Source organism: Ctenocephalides felis, unplaced genomic scaffold, assembly GCF_003426905.1.
Source record: "Ctenocephalides felis isolate EL2017-DRISC unplaced genomic scaffold, ASM342690v1 CF-g0.4_SCAFFOLD_01886, whole genome shotgun sequence".
Classification (NCBI taxonomy): Eukaryota; Metazoa; Arthropoda; class Insecta; order Siphonaptera; family Pulicidae; genus Ctenocephalides; species Ctenocephalides felis.
The window spans coordinates 77514808-77537793 of NW_020538040.1; the positions used below are offsets into that span (position 1 = coordinate 77514808).

The 22986-nt window shown below is 27.8% G+C and overlaps 2 protein-coding genes across 2 annotated transcripts in view; both read right to left on the minus strand.

The window, feature by feature from the left end:
* LOC113377217 (heparan sulfate 2-O-sulfotransferase pipe) overlaps positions 1–15209 on the minus strand; it is a 65123-nt gene extending 49914 nt beyond the window's left edge. The window contains exons 1-2 of the mRNA XM_026617452.1: positions 15186–15209; positions 14619–14854 (exon numbers count right to left, since the gene is read on the minus strand). Of these exons, the coding sequence (XP_026473237.1) occupies positions 14619–14659 (41 nt within the window). The 5' untranslated portion in view covers positions 14660–14854; positions 15186–15209. The remainder of the gene's footprint in view (positions 1–14618; positions 14855–15185) is intronic.
* A 4437-nt stretch (positions 15210–19646) lies between these two features.
* LOC113377361 lies at positions 19647–22972 on the minus strand. Its single transcript, XM_026617654.1, has 4 exons — positions 22892–22972; positions 22572–22714; positions 22351–22501; positions 19647–20231 (listed from the first exon to the last, which is right to left on the minus strand). Exons 1-4 carry the CDS (start codon positions 22892–22894, stop codon positions 20094–20096), a joined length of 435 nt encoding a protein of 144 aa, XP_026473439.1. The 5' UTR covers positions 22895–22972; the 3' UTR covers positions 19647–20093.
* Between the last annotated feature and the right edge of the window lie 14 nt (positions 22973–22986).

Genomic DNA, 22986 nt, shown 5'->3' on the forward strand with positions numbered 1-22986 from the left:
CTTATGATTATAATATAACAAAATATTACAAAACAATATATCTTTGTTTATGAAATATTTCGTTTTTTGTATTGAATTTTCATTTACCTTCCTCTTTTGTATTTTGTCTTATTATTAGTTGAGTTATTTTTCTCTACCTGTTTAAATTTACTTTTGGGTCTTTAAAAGCAATTCGGTCTACAGACCATATAAATGTAGAGCGCTGACTCAATTCAATAATTAAAACTTGTTCGATAAAACATATTGCATCTTTCACCCTTTGGATTCTATCTCAAGATCAGTACAGTCTTACTGTTATGACGACTGTCTCTACGATAACCCAACCGTACTCAGTCTCCCCTACTTAGTATGAAGGCGATAATGAATTTATTTTCATGTCGTTTAGACAACCATTCAATTATTTGATTGACATAAAGTATGAGACAAACTGATTGCATATTGAACAATGTAAAATTTTATATAATTAAATAAGACTCGAGAACAGCTCAGCTAAGCGTTGCTGAATATTAACACGTTAATCGCCATGTCAGTCATATGTGTCTGACGGTAAGAAGTTCTACATGAGCCGAGTTCTACTACGCGACTGCAATACATCAAGTAAAAACAAATTAATATAGAATTTTTGCGATACAATATTACTAATTATTTCTTTTATTAATAACCTTTTAAATTATTACAAGACAGCTTTCGAATTATCTGTCACCCACATCACTCTATTCTATCTTGTAAGTAATATATGTGTGACATAATAAATTAGTGTTTTTCCAGAAATTTTGGAAAAAAATTCTTTGATACATTAAATTAGCTTGATACATTTTTAACTCAATTATCCAATAAAGATACCATGACCCGTGTAAAAATATTACATTCACATTCAATTGAATATTCGAAATGAATGAAAAGTCAAAATATTTAATAATAATAATAAGTTTTCGAAGTATGAGCAACAATGACTTTGAAAAAAATATTAATGGAAAGAATAGATATTAAGAAATTTTTGAATAAAGAAATTAATGTTATAATACACATTTTAAAAAATGAAACATTTTTAAGCGTATCTCAAAGAAACACATTAGTTAAATTTTTTATTAATAATTTTTAAGTTCTAATAATTAGTACTAATTTAATTAATTGCTTTTTAAATAACAATTTATTGTAAACCTTGACTTGATTATATTTTTTCTAATAAATTATATTGTATCATAAACATAAGCGCCTTAATTTTTCTAGTATGTAATAAATTATCGTTTATATGTGGATGTTGAAAAATACCAACTGTGCGTAAAGCTTTTAATGAAAAAACTAAAATGAATCAAAACTTTATTTCAATATTTATTGTTAATTAACTACTTAACTATTAATAACAAAAGAAAAAATGGGTTTTTCTATAGCTTAATAAAATATTTAAAAAATCAAAAAAATGCAATATAAAATATTTGAGTAATTTGATTCTAAAATATTGAATTATAGAAATTTCAACGTTCTTTTTTACCTTTACAATAGTAAATTTTAAAATAGTTTTTAACATATTAATTTTTATACATTTCTATTAACATAAAAGTTTTCAAGTACATCAACTTTTTGTCTACATATGATAGTACGGAGATTCTATCTTGCCAAGCCAAAGCCCGTCGACTCAGAGGTTTCAAAATAATAATTAGAATAATAATTTTAATAATTATAAGTTTTAATTTAAAACCATATGTTTAATGAAGTTTCATTGAACCCAACGGTGCAATGAGACTATTTTTGTTTTCTGACAAATATCCAGATTACACAACGCCTTTCAAACGAGTATATCTACAGTAGATATATACAATAAAGATAGAAAATTGCAATGTGGCCTGTTCGAAAGTCACACATGAATTGATTGGTCATAATAAAATGCAAAAATTCATTGTTCACTAGATAATATAGTCGTACATTAAAATGTGCATGTTGACATAACAATGAGTTGAATGTTTGAAACGATGCCCATACTATAGCACAGCTTCCGTATAGAATATTATGCTAGAATTACTAAAATAAAATTTTACATTTCCTTACTTGTATACCGCTGATATATAAAATATCAAAAATGATTTGGTTCTGTTTGCATACTGACAAACTAAGAAATTAAAAAAGTTTTTTTTTTTTTTCATATCTGAAGAGCAATCAGAACCTTACGTCCTATAAGCTGTTGGGCTGAAACTTCTTACTTCGTATTTTTAAATGGTAACCCAACGGTTAATCCATTCATATTTGATGATTTTATTATTATAATTAATCTATTAGGGCTGGCATTTTATTGCCGCAGCAATGCCGGGTGAGGGCTATTTTCATTAGGAACCATATTGCTATATATATTTCCAAGTGAAAATCGTTGTCACTGGTTGCTCGAAGTGGGTATAGAACCCAGGACCTCACAATCAAGTTTCGTCGCTCTTAACTGCTTATCTACGGGCGAGCCCGAAATTAAGAAAGTACTAATGAGAAATTTTGTATTATATAACCGAAAATCCTATAAATGACTTTCCAATAAATAGATTTGATTTAACTTAAAATATGACAATTTTATATATATATATATATATATATATATACAGTGCTGGATTTACAGTAGGGGCAATCGGGGCTACTGCCCAGGGCGGCAAATTTTGAGGGGCGGCAAAATTTGGATAGTGAAAAAAAAATTCTATACAATATAATCAACTTTTTTTAACAACATTTTTTATTTCAAGAAATATAATTAACAAAACATAATACGATTGCAATGCAAAATTTGGGTTGAAATAAACGATAACTAAAATTTATTATTTTGCCTTGTCTCCCTCTCCGAACGTAAATTATCAAATTGGTTAATAAATTATCAAATTTGGCAATTTGGCTAATATAAACATGTTCTTCAGTTCTCGAGCCCTCTTAAAATGACATATTTGTGCACTTCCAAGCTTATAGCGTCGAAAAAAAAATTTAAACTAGTGACTCATGGCATTGTGCCTTAAGACAAATTACTGAAACATCCCGTACTAAAAATTACATTTTATAAAGAGCTTTAAATTTTATTGAAAAATGAAAAAATGACTTCTAAAACACATTTTTTTTATTTTGAAATTTTTCGAACTAAAAAATTTCTATGAACTTTTTGCAAAGCAATCGCGCTGCATAGCTGTTTCAGAGAAGAAATATCGAAACTAAATTACCATTTTTCGTAATTGCCTGTACCAAAAGCTAATCAGCACGTCTCCCCATCAATACAAATCTAATATTTTTTAATTATTCAAGTCGATTTCGAGAACACGGATCAACCGATTTATGATTCAATTCTTATTGATAAGGAGACGTCGTGCTGATTAGTTATTGGTCAAGACAGGTCCAACAGTTTTAAAGATACGGACCAAAATGCCAAAAATGATAATTCAGTTTTTGAAAAAAAAAGCGTCCAATAACATTCAAAAAAATTTACAGAATAAATAACTGCTTAAATTTGTGGGGGGCAGGTTTAGCGGTTTTGATGATCCAATAAAAAAAATGAAAAAGAAACATTTGGCGGACAAAAGTGATCATAAGACATATGCACATTAAATTATCAGATATTTTAAAGATATTATAATAATAAGTATAAATTTTGTTTACATTTATATAAATTCTGTAAAATTGTTTATCCGTTAGACAGCGACGCGGCGCTTACGCGCTTCTATATCTTGTCATCCGCAGCTAAAGCAGCGCGATTGCTTTAAAAAAAGTTCGAAAGTTCGTAAAATTTCAGGGATGGGGCGGCATTTTTGTCAGTGCCCCGGGGCGCCAAATTTCTAAATCCGGCCCTGTATATATATATATATATAGGCGAATAATAATTCGTTTTTGTTTTTTAACATAGACCTCGCCGCTGGAGAACATTTAGTTGTAGTTAATAATACGATTTATGGCCATTTCAATAACGTTTATGTAATTTACTTAGTTTTATTATTCTTCAATGTAACGGAACGAAATCATTTTACGATATTAGTAATCAACGTTAAAATATCACGTAAAATATCTATAGACAATAAAGAAACTGCTAGCAAACCACACATTTTAAGGAGCTTTTATTTTAAATTATATTTTATTGATAGATCTTGACACATAAATAATAATTGCAATAAACAATTCATTAGTATCAAAATTTATTACTATTTTACATGTTAGGGTTCTTGGAAATTGCTGTTCAAGCTGCCATAAATATGAATATGCAAATTTTTAATTTATATAATAAAATATTTTGAGTTCTACTTCCAAACGACTTTTCAATTTTCCATGAGATAATTATTGGCCTTGGATCATATTTACGAGCTGTATGTAACTTTCGAACATTTACTACGGTCTAAGTAATTTCAATTCTATTTCATACACTCGTATTGAGAGCAAATGTAATGTTGTTTTGCAGCTGGCGAAGCCCACGTCGCAGAACATCTAAATAGAGTATAGGGACTAACGGAATATTCTTATATTCATAACATTCGAAACACATTTAAAAAACATCTTGATTAATCGTTAGACAAAATTGATATTTGATGATCATCAGCACTGCTAACGCAGAGAGTAGATATAGGATCATGTTCATAAACATTTAACAGTTTAAACAAATAGTTAACTTATGAGAATTTGTTACATGATTTGTCAACACACGATACATGCAATAAACCCTAATAAAAAATAATACTAAAAAATTAATATAAATACTTGAAGATATCAAAGGTACGAAACACGTACTCTTGCCCACGTTTTAGTGCACAACGTTTTTTTTTTTTTTGTTAATTTATTGTAACAGCAATCAGAACCTTACGTCCTATAAGCTGTTGGGCTGAAACTTCTCCTTTCTTAGTATTTTTTAGATGGTAACCCAATGGTTAATCCATCCATATTTGATGGTTTTTTGTTATTAGATTTAATCTAATAGGTCTGACTTTTTATTGGTGCAGCAATGCCGGGCATGGGCTATTTTCACTTGAAAATATATTGCTATCTATATTTTCAAGTGAAAATCGTAGTGCACAACGTGATGATGTAGAGACGGCTATGAATAAAAAAATGGCATCATATTTACTAGTAGAGGTAAAGCTGGCTGCTTGGAACGCCAGCAGCGCATTAAAAGACAAGTCCTCATCAATTTGCATTTGGAAAAAAGTAAATACGTGAAAATACGAAAATGGAGAGTTTAGTTGGCATTATTATTTAGCTCAACGTACCTACGCAAAAACCCTAATTATAGATATTGTTTTGACATAGTTAACGTTATGAAATGATGGATCATCAAATTATCGAACATCTTAATATTTTGCGATTTTTGTTTCCTATTATTTGTTATGTTGTTGAAGTTTGTTTTATTATTAATTCAAATTTGATTGTTAATTGAAATTGTATAAAAAATGTTTTAACCATTTCGTTTTCGGCTTTCCAGTATGATTTTTTTTAATAAAAATATTATTAAATTTTTTATAATAATTTAACTTTAGAAGTTTCACTTTGCCCTATGTATTGTATAATTATTTGTAATTATTATAGATCAAATAAATTTTGGAAAAAAAACGTTAGGAATTTTTATATGTTATATACCATATTATATTATATTATGGGTATCTTTATATTACATAAAGTTAATATTATATTAGATAACGTTTGTAGAAACGGCATATATACTTCAAATTATTTCTATTACGATAAACTCAGCATGTAGTTATTACACAAGAACCCAGGATATTGTAGACAACCGTAACTGTACTGCGCATTAAAACAAGATCAGAGATTTAAAAAGTATATCAGCGCCAGACTGCTCGATTCTAGGGCATTTCATTTTAACAAAATAAATTACATTCCATAGTTTTCTGTAATAATGTTCACATACACTCACATGAATGTTTTGTCTTCGTACAAAAATATTGTACCAAATAATTGAAATTTCTTTAAAAAATACATTTCGATTGCTTTTTGGATTGCTACCTGAGGTGGTGCAATTTAAAAATCAAATATCAAAATCAAAAAGTTTTAACTAAAATTCGAATAAATTATATTCAAATTTATATTTTATAGTAAAATTGTTCAAAATAAATTAATTTGGTCCCTGATTTTTTTAATGATAATATTGTATCATATAGAAGTACTTTGGATTTTGATAAATAACCTGTGGGGTGTGGCATCGCATCTTAAGACAAATTGCTGGAATTTCCCGCACCGTAACGAAATGTTCGAGGAATATTAAATGTTTTCAAATAAATTATTATAAATACTGTTACAATGTATAATATTTATAAGAATTATATAAACTGAATTGCGAAGTTGAAATTATTTGTTTAAAAAGTATATTAAAACAGAATTAAAATTAAAATCTGAATTATTTTCGATATACCAAAAAATTATTATTAATTATTAAAAAATTATTTAAACAATTATTTCATTGAAACAAGCAGAAAGTTCTTTGAATCATTCAAATCGGACATATTTAGCTCTGTATCTTCGAAATGGCTGAACCTGCCTTTACCAAAAACGAATCACCTATTCTCCCAATCATTACAAATTAAATGTTCTTTATCATTCAAATCGGATACTCCGTTCTCTCAAAAACTCGAAGCACTCTTTACTCCGTATCTCTGAAATGGCTGGACCTGCCATTGCCAAAAACTATTCAGCACACCTCCCTATCGATAAGAATCGGATGATAGAAACGAAAAATTGTATTCATACATACATACACACACACACATACATTTTTTCTGAGGTATGCCAAAATGTTCAGAAACCTTCAAAACGTAGAGTAATGCAAAAATTTTCATTTTCGACTTTCGGCCCATTTCTATAACTGCCTTAGAGAAAGTTTAAAAAAAATTAATTGAGCAATTGTAAGGCCTAAAAAATTAAAAGTAATGATTTCTTATATTTTTTATTTGAACCGTAATTCGAACACAGGCACACTATAAGCTGTGTGATAATATTTATTATGCGCTTTCCAAAAGACAACCTAACAGTTGGTCTATTTCTATGCAATATATTTGTTATTCGATAATACATAATCGTGATGATTTTTAATTTGATGCAGCAATGCTGGGGAAGCGCTAATTTAACTTGCAAACATATTGCTATATATATTCTCAAGTAAAAACAGAAATACTTCTGTATGACATCAGGATATCCGAGGGGGGTATCCAACCTGGAACCCTCTGGATGGAAGGCTGAAGCCGTACCCACCACTGAGCCACAGAGAAGTCTCTAACAAAATGATTGATCAAATTTAACTTAACAAGGATTTTATAACCAGATAATAGAACAAAGTAGCCTCATAAGACAATCCGCAGTTGTAATTTGAACAAGTTTTAACTTTTTGGTGCACCCTAGAGCAGGTGCGTGGGCTGAGTTAAACACCAACGCGATTAGGGGAAGAATAGCATAAGAGATTTCCCATTGCCATATATATATATATATATATATATATATATATATATATATTGAATGGTAGATATATATATATATATATATATATATATATATATATATAGGTGTACAAAACCATAAACAAATTTATATTTATAGACTAATACCAATTTGTGTTCCACAGAATCCTCAGTGTACAAAGTGTTCTGTGCCAAAGTGGCAATAGTCAAATAATTAATAATAATTTATATTAGCAAATATTGCAGATTTTATTAGTTTTTGCGTATGTCAACGATGATTGCAGTAAAACGATAAAAAGACAATAAAACTGCAGAGAAACTCTAAGTGCACGGTTTGTATACGTATAAGCATCTTCAAAGAGTTTGTATATTACTTTGAACGAATTATATTTGTGAAACAAGAAATAATTTTTGTTTTATGAGAAATTGAGAGTGATAAATTTGGCTGTAGCATAATACGATTACCGAATGTAAAAACCGAGAATTCAATAAAATATTTCGACCGTTTCTGGATTTGTAAGTTATAGTTTCGGACCTTTAGGTGATTAGAGTTTGGATGCACATAATACCATTTTGCGAATACGGAATAAATTGAATATATCGGCAATGCGTGTCAACGGGAAATCACATTCTGCAGCCGATCAGGTAAGGTCGTTGACCGTGCCCATAAGACTACTTATTTCTCTCCGATATCATATAAAACTAGTTATAAACACCTAGACACAATACATACCCACATGCACATGCAGCATACATACACACACGCACACACCTACAAACACCTACACACCGACATACATACACACGCCTAGTACTTTTTTTTACACAATAAAACATGTTATTACGAGCGGTTTATATTTAAATGAATGATGATTAAATCATAAAATCTAAAAAAAAAACATTAAAATTTATCAAGTGTTACGAAATAAATTATTGGATCGAGCTTCATAACTACTTGATTTCTTTAATTGTTGAATATATTTGATACGAGTCACTTCATTTGCTGAATGATAGACGAGAAAATATTACGTAATGATAATCTTAAATATCCGCAGAATTTCATATCATGTGATTTTATTTTGACTTGATTCAGAGATCCCGGGTTCGAAACCCACTTCGAGCAGCCTGTTGTCAGGCAGCAGTAACAACAATTTTCACTTGGAAATATAGATAGCAATAAGTTTCCAAGTAAAAATAGCCCTCACACGGCATTGTTGCACCAATAAAAAAGCTCTATTAGATAAATTTTAATTATAGAAAGAATCATCAAATATGGATGGATTAACCATTGGGTTACCATCTAAGAATATGAAGTAAAGAGAAGTTTCATCTCAACAGCTTATAAGACGTGAGGTTCTGATTGCTGTTAAATATATATATATATATATATATATATATATATATATATATATTTATTTATTTATATACATATATATATATATTTATTTATTTATATACATATATATATATATATATATTTATTTATTTATATACATATATATATATATATGTTTATTTATTTATATACATATATATATATATATATATTTATTTATATACATATATATATATATATATATATATATAAATGTTTTTTTTAATGTGTGGAAGAAAACCTTTCATTGTGAGCACATTAAACAAAAAAGAGCTCTTTGAAAATAATAGTAATACAGTTTGAAATTATAATTTTCAATTTTAAAGATAATTTTTAAAATTTTATAATAGCTCACTCAGTAGCATTCTCGACTCACACGCTGAAGGAATTCGGTTCGAATCTCCAGCAATACCAGAATCAAAATATAAAATATTAAGCAAGATTAAAAATTGTTAATTTGTAGAATACAAGAAAAAATTGTATTAGAAGTAAGAAGGAAAAAAGAAGTTTATTTTAGAAAATGAGAAGAACAAGACGAATGAAAATCAGTAGAAAGAAAATTTAATGGAAAATTAGGATATAAGAAGAGATAGTATATACAAAAAAAATATACTATCAACAATGTGATATACCAAAACATCATTTCTTATGTTTTAATAAAAAATGAAAATTATGATTAACGTGCATATTTTTATGCACAGATTTTTTTCATATATTTGTAAAAGCAATCAGAACTTGCCGATCCCTATGAGCTATCGTGCCTACTTTTTAAACGATGCGGCTGACATAGATGGAAACCCAAACGGTTGTCTTATCTCTATGTGAAAAGTTTATTATTATAATTTTTTTATCACTGATACTTTTTATTCGATGAAGCAATGCCGAGGGCTACTTTTACTTCAAAACAGATCGCTATATATATTTTACACAATGTCACTACTGCTTGACATCAGGCTGCTCGAGTCAAGTATCGAATCTGGAACCTCTGATTCAAAGTCCATAGCTCTAGTCGATGAACAAGCCCAATTATGTTTTAATAAAAATTTAAAACTGTCACTGTCAGAAAAAGTACAGTTGTGCAGTTTTTTCGTTTAGTTCGCACGGAGATAACATAACAAGGTAATGAAACTACTTTTTTGATTGGCCATTAAATGTCATTAAAATTGTCGTATTATTTAAAAACAAATATTTAAGATTTTTCGAGTAGAATTTCTTTGCTAACGTTTTCGTGTAACCATTTACTGACATATTTTCAAAGAGAAAAAAATACACTCTTTGTAAAACCAGTCCAATGTCGTGCAATATTTTTAATGCATTTTACCCGTATTAATATTAATGTCCATGTCATGGAACACGCTATATATATAGATAATCAAAATATGAGTGCATTTTACCGGTTTTAAAGATTTTACTAATAATCAAGATTATCAAGAAGTTTGAGAATTATTTTAATCACAATCATTAGCCGATGATGTGCATAAACAATCATTTCAATATAACTAATAGTAAAGTAAATTAGTTTTTTTAATATAATAAAAGATGTTGATTGCAATATTAGAAAACAAATTCTAATTACGATTATGGAATATACAAGGTACGGAAGAATTCGATAAATCAGACAAAATTTTCATAGTCTTCACCTTATGGCCGACAAACTTTCCATCAAATTGAGTCGATAAGATCCAATTTATTTATTCACTATATAACCATAAACAAAAAAAGTATATAATCTATATACTGACAATGAGTATCTTAAATATACAAAGTACAACAAAATAATTTCTCTCCAAAGCATTTTCTTAATTAACTTCAATTAGCCTTATTTTAAGAATAAATATCCGAAAACCGAATCTTTTTTATTTTAAGAGGAAAAGATGATCAGACGAGAAAAACATTACAATGGGATTACGCAATTCGAACACAATATCAAGCGAAGATATTCTATATTTATGTATTTGACTCATTTGAGTTAGTATAACTGAATAGCACATTATATAAAAAATGTACCGTTTAACATTTAAACGGTATCCTATATCCGTAAAAACTCGGCAAAAAATATCATCTGAATGACAAAAATTACTCCAGGCTGGAATTGCATTGCGGAAAGAATGAATAATATATAACAGGAAAATGTAACCACAAATGCATCACTAGAAATGTCTTATTATTATTTGTTTGCGCTTGTACAATAAGCAAAACAACTTGCTTTAATACATCTCTGTAGAAACATGTAAATATGAAACGTACAGCAAAATAATTGAAAAGTAAATTTAAGAAAAGTTTCACTTCGTGGTAATTAGCACAAAATATATACACATATTTTAGGATTTGACTTCTGTTTACCGTAGCAGATAACATTCCAAAATGTGGAAATTAAAAATGTTCTCAATGTACGCTTAAACCGCAAACAATAAAAATATAATATTAAAATGTAGTCTTTGGGCCATTTAACGGAAATGTAAGATAGCCCATGGCACATGTGTAGCACGAGCTGATCGCCAAACCTAACGTTAAAATTCCTATTAAGTGGTTCTGCAATCGATGTTTTTTTGCCAGCTAACGGAATAAACGTGGCCCAAATTGATATATTATCATCATTGATTTGATTCTTATATATCGCAGAGATCGATCAGGAACACAATTGTGGCCGAATATACATATTCAATTATATGTAGATACAAAAAAAATCCAGAAGTATCAGTCATTAATGTATAATAAATGCCATGCGTTTCTTGGTTTGATATTACTTTCATCAAAATTATTTTTTCCTTGTTACACACATAAGGTAATTTTCGTATTACTATTTTTGTATTAGTCATCCGAATGGTAGTATTTGCAATAACTAATTTGTGTATTACAAATTGTAAGACCTCAAGTTAAGACAAAAATAGTCCGAAATCAAAATTGCACTGAAACAGAACTTTTCAAAACAACCTTCGAGTTTTTCGTTAGTATCAATATTTTAAAATAATTATTATTGTTCTTATAAGGTTGCTGTAAAGGTACACTATCATTTTTATATTTTAAATATGAAAAAAATCTTATAACTACTAGCCAACAATAGTACTTTTAACTTTCTATAATTAATTAATTATCATTAATTCATTTTCAAAGTATTATTTTTTCCCCAAATAAAAATATTTTATTCAAATTGATATTATGAAATTTTAAATTAAAACACATAATCAATTAATTAATTAATTAATATGAATTTTGCTATATATTACATACAAATAAAAACGATGAAGAGTAATGAAGAGCAGAGCCATATTTTGGGAAGGTTCATAATGACACGTTTTGAACCTGTAATTGGGCTTGTTTTTCAAGATATAAAATACTGTAATAACACACATGATTCAAAATTATGTGGTAAATATTACTACAAATGCAAAACAGACTACAAAAGCCATGGAAAGGAAAAAAAACAAAACTAAAATCGCAAAGGATAATTTGACCTTTGAAAGGATATTAAATGAAGTTATGATAGTTTGTCATTACAAAAATATTATAAAGTCGAAGTAACAAAATTTCTTTTTTAATCTAGTATAGTAGTATTTAAATGATAAGTCCTGGATTTTCACAGAACTGCATTACAGACAGTTACCAAGTCAAAAAATGTCAAATATACATATTAGTTGCCAGTGCTTTTGACAAAAAATTAGTGATATAGATTTATAGATCAATATTCTAAGTAAATAATTTTTGCTTCTCAATTTTATATTTTTTGTACTTTTCTACACATCTTCCTTCTTTTTTTACTTTCTTTTGATACATAATCCATTTTCTTTATTAAATTTTTTCTCAATTTTGTAATCATCATCATTAATATTGTTAGTCTATATAAAAAATATTTTTGACAGAAAAACCTGATGATGGAACGTATCTAGCTTCGAAGTGTCGTATTTATACATTTCCAAAAAACCAATTGTTTTTTAACTTTCCGTAGGATAAGTTATTGTAATCGTCTAAAAATCGAAATTGAAAATTTTTACATTTATTCACGTTTTGAAGATTTCTGAACATTTTGGCATACCTCAGAAAAAATGGATGTGTGTGTGTATGTATATATGGATACAAATTTTCGTCAATGGTGCAAAACAACATTCGATTCCTATTGATAGGAAAATGTGCTGATTAGTTTTTAGCAAAGGCAGGTCCAGCTGTTTCGGAGATACAGAGCAAAGAGTGTAGAAAATAGAAATCGAGTTTTTGAGAGAACGAAGCGTCCGATTTGAATGATCTAAAAAACATTCAATTCGTATTGACGGGGAAAAGTGGTGACTAGATCTTGGCAAAGACAAGTCCAGCCGTTTCAAAGATACCGAGCTAAATGTGCAAAAAATTGCAGTTTTTGAAAGAACTAAGCATCCGATTTGAATGATTCTAAAAACTTTCTGCTTGTTTTGACAAAATAATTGCTTTTGAAAAAAAAATATTTTTTTGTTTCAAAAATAATCCAGATTTTAATTTTGATTTTGGCTAAAGTTCTAAAGCTCACTTATATACTTTAGATATATAATTTTAAATTTGCAATTCAGTTTATATAATTCTTATAAATATTAGACAATGCTACAGTATTTATAATAATCTATATGAAAACATTTAATATTTCTCGAACTTTCGTTACGGTACGAAAAGTTCCAGCAATTTGGCACGATGCCATACACAACTAGTTATTTCTTTGATTAATTGATTTAAAAACACTTTCACATACATACACACACATACACATACACACACACATATATATATATATATATATATATATATATCCGTGTGTGTTAATTTATAATATGCATAAATTTATGTATACATTTATGATAAATATATACGAAATATTCGAAATCAATTCTTCAAATAAATTTTTACGACGGTTTGAGAAGCCGCCTATTGACAGTTCTAGTTACAGTTATACTGGACAGACCATTCCTGCGGCAACGCTATATATTTTAACGTACAAATCGATAAAAAAATAGAAAAAATATATAAAATGGATTATATGGATTATTGGATATTATTATAAATATACAAATCTCGCACGAAATCGTAGTAATAGTAATAATATATATCACTAAAACAAAATTATTGGGATGGCTTAATTAGAGACAGCAACTCTTGAATAAAGTCCGATATTCGCAATTTTTGAAGGACGCCAAAATCTAATAAAAATATTATATGTAGGACAATAATGAGATAGAACAAAATAATATCAAATGAAGAGAAAAAAATCCATATATAATCGGCTGAAGTAAACTATTTGATGAGCTCAAAAATTCATTATGAAAATTAAAATTCATACTATACTATATAATACATACTATATAATAATAATATATCATTAGTATAGAATTTTTGCATTATTTTTATTATCATATATTACAATTAATTCCAATCCACTATAGTTCATTATGTAATTTCAACGATTGTATTGATATCAATTAGGTAGGTGTACAATTAGCTATTAATATTTTGTCTTTATAATATATATATATATATATATATATATATATATATATATTTATATATCATTAGACCGATAGTCGCGTCAATTAACGAAAATCTACAACATTTAAATTTTTAATGTTTTAACATTTTAATCAATATTATATAGTAATGATATTAATAATATTAACATTAATAATAATAATATTATATTATATTATATATATATATATCCACAATAATAGAAATTAATTAATCCCAATTTGATACGGAATTATTAAAATATTTATTTATTAATAGCAAAATATTTTGTAAATAGTGATACGTAAATACATAATTAATCTTGTTCAAATATTTTTTTAATATACTAAAATAATATGAAAAAATAAAAAACTTACCGCTTTGGGCATCTTCTATTCCGGAACATATTATCCATCATTTATATAAATTCTACACAATTTTCACAACCGATTAGGATGTAAAATTGATCACTGATTTAATTCATAAAACTGTCCACAAATTTGATTTAATATTAAATAAACATCATCAAATTTAACTGAATTTATCCACTCACGAAGACAATGTGTACGAAGGCGCATGCAGCCAAGTTGCTGAAGTTGAACTGATTGTAGGCCTGTAAAGTCGGTCGCGTGAATTGCCTGCCATTCCTGTTTTAACCGTTTCATGCACTATGATAGTCGCATTGTTTTTATTTAAAGCACATAAACAGTAGTGAATTTGTTTTCATTTACCGACATAAACAATTGCACTTGCAAATACACACCATTTAACCACACACACACACTCACATTATAAATATATATATATATATATATATATATATACTAGGCTAATATCAATTTGGTTTACACTGCAATTAAAAAAAAATTAAACCTCCATCATTTACAACATATTAATTGACATTAGCCTATAATTCTAGTTCAACAATTGTTTTGCTATAGCACCTCCTATAGATTTCATGTTACTAACATTTCTGTCAATATCCTACCAAAGAATGCCAAATTTGTTGGCATTGATATCGAATAATATCGATATCAATCATAAAGCACTTGATTTAAAAATATCGTGATTTTATAAAATTTCCATCTATATATGAAAAGATTTAATATATTACGAGTAACTTGTTATATCTTACATGCTGTATATTTCGCAATATAATAAAACTTATAATTTTGAAAAGAAAATAAATGGAATTATTATATTTTAACGGATTACTTAATTACTTAGTCTATCCGATTAATGATTCAATTACCTTTTGAAATATTAGAATTAAAAAATTTGCTAATTTACTTGGAATATGGATGGAATCACCGTTTCGGGAACAGATTATATGAACAAAATATGAAACTATGTAACTATGTATATATTAGGTTGTCAAATATCTCCTTTCCGCTTTTTTGCTATTGGTTTATAATACAAAAAGGCGGAAGGGAGATATTTGACAACCTTATACATTAATAACACTGATCACTAGTATTCTGTATAATAATCATGGAAAAACAAACTAAACCACACATTGTTTACCGATGTATGTTTGGCGAAAAAATCATTATTCAAAATTTTATATTTTTGTAATATCGTAATGATAATAAAATTAATAATTTTGATTAACTGATAAATTTGTATATATATATATATATATATATATATAATATAATATACAATAAATTTATGTAATGTTTTTTTTAGATTATTGAATGATGACACACATTAAGTGTCGAAATGTTTAATAGAATAAAGAATTTGTCTATTTTACCGTTTATATATATATATATATATATATATATATATATATATATATATATATATATATATATATATATAATTTGTTATATAATCTTGACTTGATGTTGATATAATATATATTAGTTAGGTTTAAAGATGCGGTACAAAAATCGTTTGATTTTTTTATATATTTATTTTAAATCCATACGTATCGACTATTAACATCCTAGCTTTCATTCAGTGGAATATGATGTTAAATAATTATATTAATTAAGCATTTGGAATTAATTATGGGTACCAAAAATAAAATTCCACTGAATAAAGCTTAGATGTTAGCCGAAACATATGGGTTTTAAAGAAATTTAAAAAAATCATACAGTTTTTCATTGATGTAATGTTCGATCTTCAAACTTAACTCTCTCTCTCTCTCTCTATATATATATATATATATATATATATATATATAAATATATATATATATATATATACTAGCTGACCCGACAAACGTTGTACTGTACCCACGTCTACAGTTCAAAAATACTAATTATTTTTAGTATCCTATACTAATATTTGCTTTTTATATAAAATTAATTAGATTTTTATATGGTAGTCCATACAGAAATATATTGTGTATATCTATATGAGTGATGTTAAATGTAAAACTGTGTAAAGGTACAAAAGTATTGTTTATTGACTTGTTGTGAATTAAAAGTTGTAATACATTACATTTTAAATTCACTTAATGAATAATGGAAATTTATCACTATCACTTATCCTTATTTCGACCTCTTTCCTCCTTGAAAAATATATTTTGTATTCTCTGGTGTGACATCATCCTATTCTTCACCAAGTGATGTACGAGCTAACACTACTTGAGGTCCATCTGTATTCGAGTTATCGAATTCGCACTTTTTCAAGACAAATATTTATAGCCGGTAGACGAATCGATGGCAACAGATAAAACACTAGTGATTTTCTACCATACTAAAAGGTGTGTAAAATGTATAACTTCATGTATTACAAGTTTTTGTCTCCTATTTTAACAGCAATTCATACTTTACGTTCTAATAGCTGTTGGGTTGAAACTTCTCCTTACCTAAAATATATAGATCAGTGATTCCTAACGTGGGACTTGTTTACTTATCTATGGGGCGCACTCTTTACCGGGGAGCAATTTGTAAATTCAGAGGGGCAATTTATAAATTATGATGATTTGAATGTAATATAATATAGTATCGATAAACTATTTAACAAAAAATGCTTCTTAGATCCAACTGAGGTGTCCCGATTTGGACGGGTTGTTATGTTTTTTTCCCGGATTAACCTGACTTTTTAAAAAGTTTAGTTTGAATTTGAATTTTCCTCATTATTTTTAGAGTAAAATTACAACTTTCCGTCATAATCTAAAAATGATATATGCGATTCTGAAAGAGAATGTTACGGAATGCAAAAATTCTAAGGATCCAAATAGCCGTTTACTAATTATTCTAAACTTTCATTTTCAAATTTACGAAAACTACCAAAAAATTTGGTAAACAAAGTTTCTGGCAGCTTTATAAAGAAATTGAAACCAAATGCCCAAATGTAACCATATGTAAAATATTTTGCTATAATTTATTGATAAAAAAATTGACTTATTGTCATAGTATTGGATATAGCACAACGTGGAGACTTGAGTTTAAAGCTCAGTAAGTTAGAATATAAAATCTTGGTGCAGCATGTAAGCTTAAGAATCGCATTAAATAAATTTCTCGTTTTTTACCTTATTCCAAAATTTTACTTATGATGTTTAATAACAATTTAACAGTGCTTTTATCTTGAAAGTTATCATTAACATTTGTACAGGAACAAAAAAAATTGTATGGGGGGGGCATAACGTTTTAAGAAACCTCATGGTGGGGCGGGGCCCAAGAAAGGTTGGGAATCACTGATTAAGATGGTAACCCAACGGTTGATCTATTGATATTTGATTACATTATCATTCGAATTTTTCTTATAGGGCTGACTATCAATCAATTTGGTGCAACAATACCCGGGAAAGGCTGTTTTTACTAGGTAACATATTTATGATCTATATTTGCAAGTGAAAATTTATATCGCTACTGCATGAAATAGAAATGCAGCAAAATGTTGCATAAATGGCTGGGCGACTTTGAAATGGTCGATACCAAGACAATAAATAGCAATATTTGTAAACGGCGCTATTAGCAAAATAGCCTTACTGTATCAAAAAATCAAATTCTTTATTTTAATTCAGGTTTATGTTATTTGATAAATTTAAAGTTTATCAATATTATTAAAAATATAACTTTAGTGAGCAAGCTTACATATTTCCGTTTGTTTTGATGTTTGATCAGAACATTTTGCTGGAAAGCAAAAACATTAAATTTAGTAGGCAATAATTTATTTCAACAGTTATACAAGCAAAAAATATATGATTGAAATAACAAAATTTGTGACACATGAATACTTCTGAATAAAATATTGTCTTCGTGTATAGGGATTGTTCAACAAATAAATGCATTTTTTTTTAAATTTTGTATGTCTAAAAAAGTTACTTCTCATACCGCATCAATTTATTATCGCATACCTTTCGTTGTGATTGTGTTTCGTTTTTCAGCATTTTTAAAATTAACGAAATATCATAAAGCAGTTTTTAAGTAAATAAGAAAAATGTTCCTCAGATTGGAAAAAGCGCTGATATAATTTATCGCTAATTCAACAATCGCTTTTAAGATAAAATTAATAATATTTTGTAAATTTTAATAGTTGCACTTATTTGTGGAACATACGCTTACACCAACATTTGTGAAAATAATTTGGTGCATATTGTAATTTTGATATAAAAAATAAATTATATTGTAGGATTAGAAGAATCTAGATCTTATTTTTAACAAATACAAGCTAATAGTTGCATGCTAATTAATAATTGTAAATGTAATATTATTAATTATAACATATAAATAAAAACGTTGGCACATGTAAGATTCATAACATATTGCATAGCAATACATAAATATAATATCAAGTTAGGTATTTATTGTTCATTCAACTTTATAAAAATATATATTAAAACGCTCTTTGTTTAGGATAATATTTTGAGACAGCAATATGATATATATATATATATATATATATATATATATATATATATATATATCAAGCCACTAATAACCACAAACGCATGAAAGATAAGATAGGTCTTTCATAAATTTGTAATACTAAATTTTTTAGGTATTTCAGAGAAAAAAGATATCAATGATGCACCAAGTTTAACAAAACATTACGAAGTTATTTGGAATAAATCCGAAATATTTTTCTAACCACGATAAATCATCAAAACTTTTACTTTATCGAAAAGTTCAGTGTGGCGAGACTATGACATAAATCATTTAAATAATTAACATATTTTCTTTTTATTATAAAATAGTTTATAAAAATAATTATGATAGGGCATATTTATCTGTAAATTTCTTATATTATAATTTTTTAATAACACTACCTAAAAAAATCTACGCGTACGCGCGTTATTAAATAGTATCAATAATATAATCAACCATGAAATTCTCCAGCAAAGGTAAACTTCATATGATATAATTTGCAATTCAATTGAACGAATAATAAATAAATATGCAATAAGATAGAAAAATATATTTTGAACACTAAAGCTGCAGTTTCTAATTATATTAATGTGACTACGATAATAAAAACTATATATTTTATTAAGCAACGCTTTGGCTATATGATTTTAATGTGGTCATTTCGTAAGCTTAAACCACTATTACATTTTTTTTTAATATTATATATTATTAATATAAAAATATGCATTTTAAGTAGAACTTCATATAGAAAAATCCCAATGGTGGTGCAATTAACTGAAACTTATAATTTTATAGTTGAAAATTCTATATGATTTATCAGTTTTCAAAATAAAATTTAAATTCGAACACTGAATGGACGGATTATGATAAACGTTAAAAATGTTATGCTTGAATGCTATATCTCGTAGAAATATAGTGAAATGTAAAAATAAATGAATGGATGGTATTAATTTGTTGTTATTAAATTCGCATACTGCATTTATATACATTTTATAATGCGTCAATCTTTGTAATATAATTGAAACTTTACATGATAGTACAAGGCAATCCGCAACACAGTGGCAGGCAAATGGGCACTGCAACTTTCTTCGGATCATCTTTTGATCTTGACTTAGACTTACCATGACCCTGCTTATGACGGTTACTTGATTCCCAGTTTTCCTGCTGAAAATTATAATAACTATTATATTCCAATCCGCAAAATATATTATTTGTGATGGCTTACTGTACTATTACTTCCATGATCCAATTAATTAAATACTACTTATATTAGACTAAATCAAGTTCTGGATTAATAGTACGAAGTAGTTGTTACTAAAATTACCATAAATCTTATATATTCCCCGACAAAAATTTAATTATACGAGGTGTGTTCAAAAAGTACCCGGAATTACTAATAATTAAATTTCGCGGGTCTGGAGTGTCTGATTGTCAAAATTTTTTTTTTATTGTGTTGGTATACATGCCCCTAAAGTATGATGAAATTTTCAGCTATATTCACTGTTTACTTTGTCTGTGGTAGTCGCTAAGGTTCGACGTGTTTTTCTGAGCTCGGCGATTTTTACAATGGAAGAATTGAAAAGTCAAAGAATTTGTATTAAATTTTGCGTAAAAAATGAAATAAAGTGTTGCAAAGTGCAAAAATTCACCAGATATGGCTCCGTGTGACTTTTTCCTATTCCCAAAGTTGAAGAGACCCATGAAAGGACGGCGGTTTTCCTCGATTGAAGAAAATCGCTGAGAGTGCTCAAGGACATATCAAAAAGTGAATATCAAGGGTGCTTCGAAAATTGGAAAAAACGCTGGCATAAGTGTATTATATCTGGGGGGACTACTTTGAAGGGGACCACATTAATGTAGACGAATAAATAAATATTTTTTTGAAAAAACGAAAATTCCGGGTACTTTTTGAACAGACCTCGTATATTTTAAATCCAACTTCATACTCAAGTCTTGCAGAAGATTGCATAGATTAAAAGCTTAGATAAAATTGGGTGTGAACAAAATTTCTTATTCTACGCAGTAGTTTTGGATAGTCATATTAAACAGTCATTTTAAACATAAAAATAATTTTTTTTTATTCAATATACAAATATTATATTTAATTTTATATATTTATGAATAGATCAACATTTGAGTTATCATCTAAAAATACGACGTAAGGAGAAGTTTCAGCCCAAATACTTATAGGACGCAAGATTCTGAGTGCCGTTAAAATATGAAAATAAAAATAAAATAAAATAAAATCATATTTAATATCAAAAAGATAAAATGAATGCAATTGAAGCTAAAATAAAACTAGTTGGTATTGGTATTTTGCCTTGAGGCAAGTTACATAAACTTCCCGATATGTTTAAATAATCGACTTAATCAATAAAAAATTAATTAATTTATGAGTGATTAAAAGTATTCCGAGTAGATTTATTACCCATCATTGAAAAAGAATGAACACGTTAACTCGGAGTATTCTCTAAAAGCAAATTTTCAAAAATCAACTATTTGTATAATTGAACCAGTTTCCGTAGGACTTTAATGGTTTAGTATGTTCATTAAGACCGAGTACTCTATTGTTATATCAAGTAAATCGTCTAATTTTAATTTTAAAAAACGTCAAAAAAACTACTCATTATCTCAAACTTTGATGAATTTTTAAAATTAAACTACTTGTCGTAAGGCCGTAATATTTCAGTAAGACCATGATATATATCGCCAAAAAATGTTCCATAAAAGTTGACTTAAATTTTTTTTTCAACAGTTAATAACAAGAAAACGGCTCGGTGGATTTTCACCTAAAACTAATCAGTATCATTCCCAACTAATATCTTTCGATCAGTTTTTGAATTATTAAAATCGATTCGGTAGTATGAGCTTAAATGTGGACGAAAAGTTTAACACTTTTTGCCAAATTACAAAGGCTTGGCAGATTGTCGCACAAAACTGACAAACGATAGTCCTCATTGAAATTCATCAACTGACTTTTAAATTTTTGAAATCGGTCCAGCCGTTTTTGAGAAAACGTCGATTTACGGCAAAAAATCTGTTCACAAACACACACACATACACAGACATATACTTTTCGCAAATTTGGTCTCATTCGATTGAGAATGGCTTGAAACGTCGAGAAAACATAAAATTAGCGAATCTGATTTTTTGATGAAAACATAAACTTCTCCTTTGGGAAGTTAATTAAGTACATTTGAATAATGTTTGTTTGCTGAAGCTGATGACGATATTCGGGAATATGTATGAATAATAAAAGTTAATCGAATTTAAAATATCATACCATTCCAGCGTTGGAATAATTAGCACCAGTTCCAAGATTTGCTTGATCTCTGCGTGAATTTATTTCATAGTTAGGTGGATAATAGACTGGAGATCCCACGATGTTATGACTTCGGTTACCAGCCATGCCTGAACCGGCTTGACCGCCAGCACTGAATTTAACACGAAACATTAATAAAACATATCATTTGAGATTATTGCAAATTAATTTTAAATTTGTACCTTTGAGTTGTAGATGATGAAACTTTATAATTATAATTGTTTTTGCCATCGACAAAAGATCTGTCGTGAGCTTGTTGAGATTTGTTAGAAGCGTAAGACATCGACATGTCAGAGGTTTTTCCAACATTGTGATTCTGGCCGTACTGCAATATGAATGTATATTACTTTATTTTCTCTAAATATAAAAAATAATTAAAATGTTTTGGTAATTCCACTCATTTCATCATTTAAATGATTCCAATAGCTAAGTGATAGATGCAACTTATTCAAAGCGTACTAAATAAATTAACATATAAATTTTTGTTTGTGCACATACTAACCATTGAACTATCAGATAACGTTTCTATTAACTCATCGACATGTTTAGGAGGTAAGGCTTTATTTGGATCAGTAGATTTTTCATTTGTATTTTTCT

Bases quoted from the DNA above. Each gene is read 5' to 3' on its own strand.
- LOC113377361 (XM_026617654.1), bottom strand. The intron at 22,502-22,571 runs GTACAAATTTAA...TGTTAAATTCAG, and splicing joins TCATCATCTACAACTCAAAG to TGCTGGCGGTCAAGCCGGTT. The intron at 20,232-22,350 runs GTATGATATTTT...TATAATTTTCAG, and splicing joins ATTATTCCAACGCTGGAATG to CAGGAAAACTGGGAATCAAG.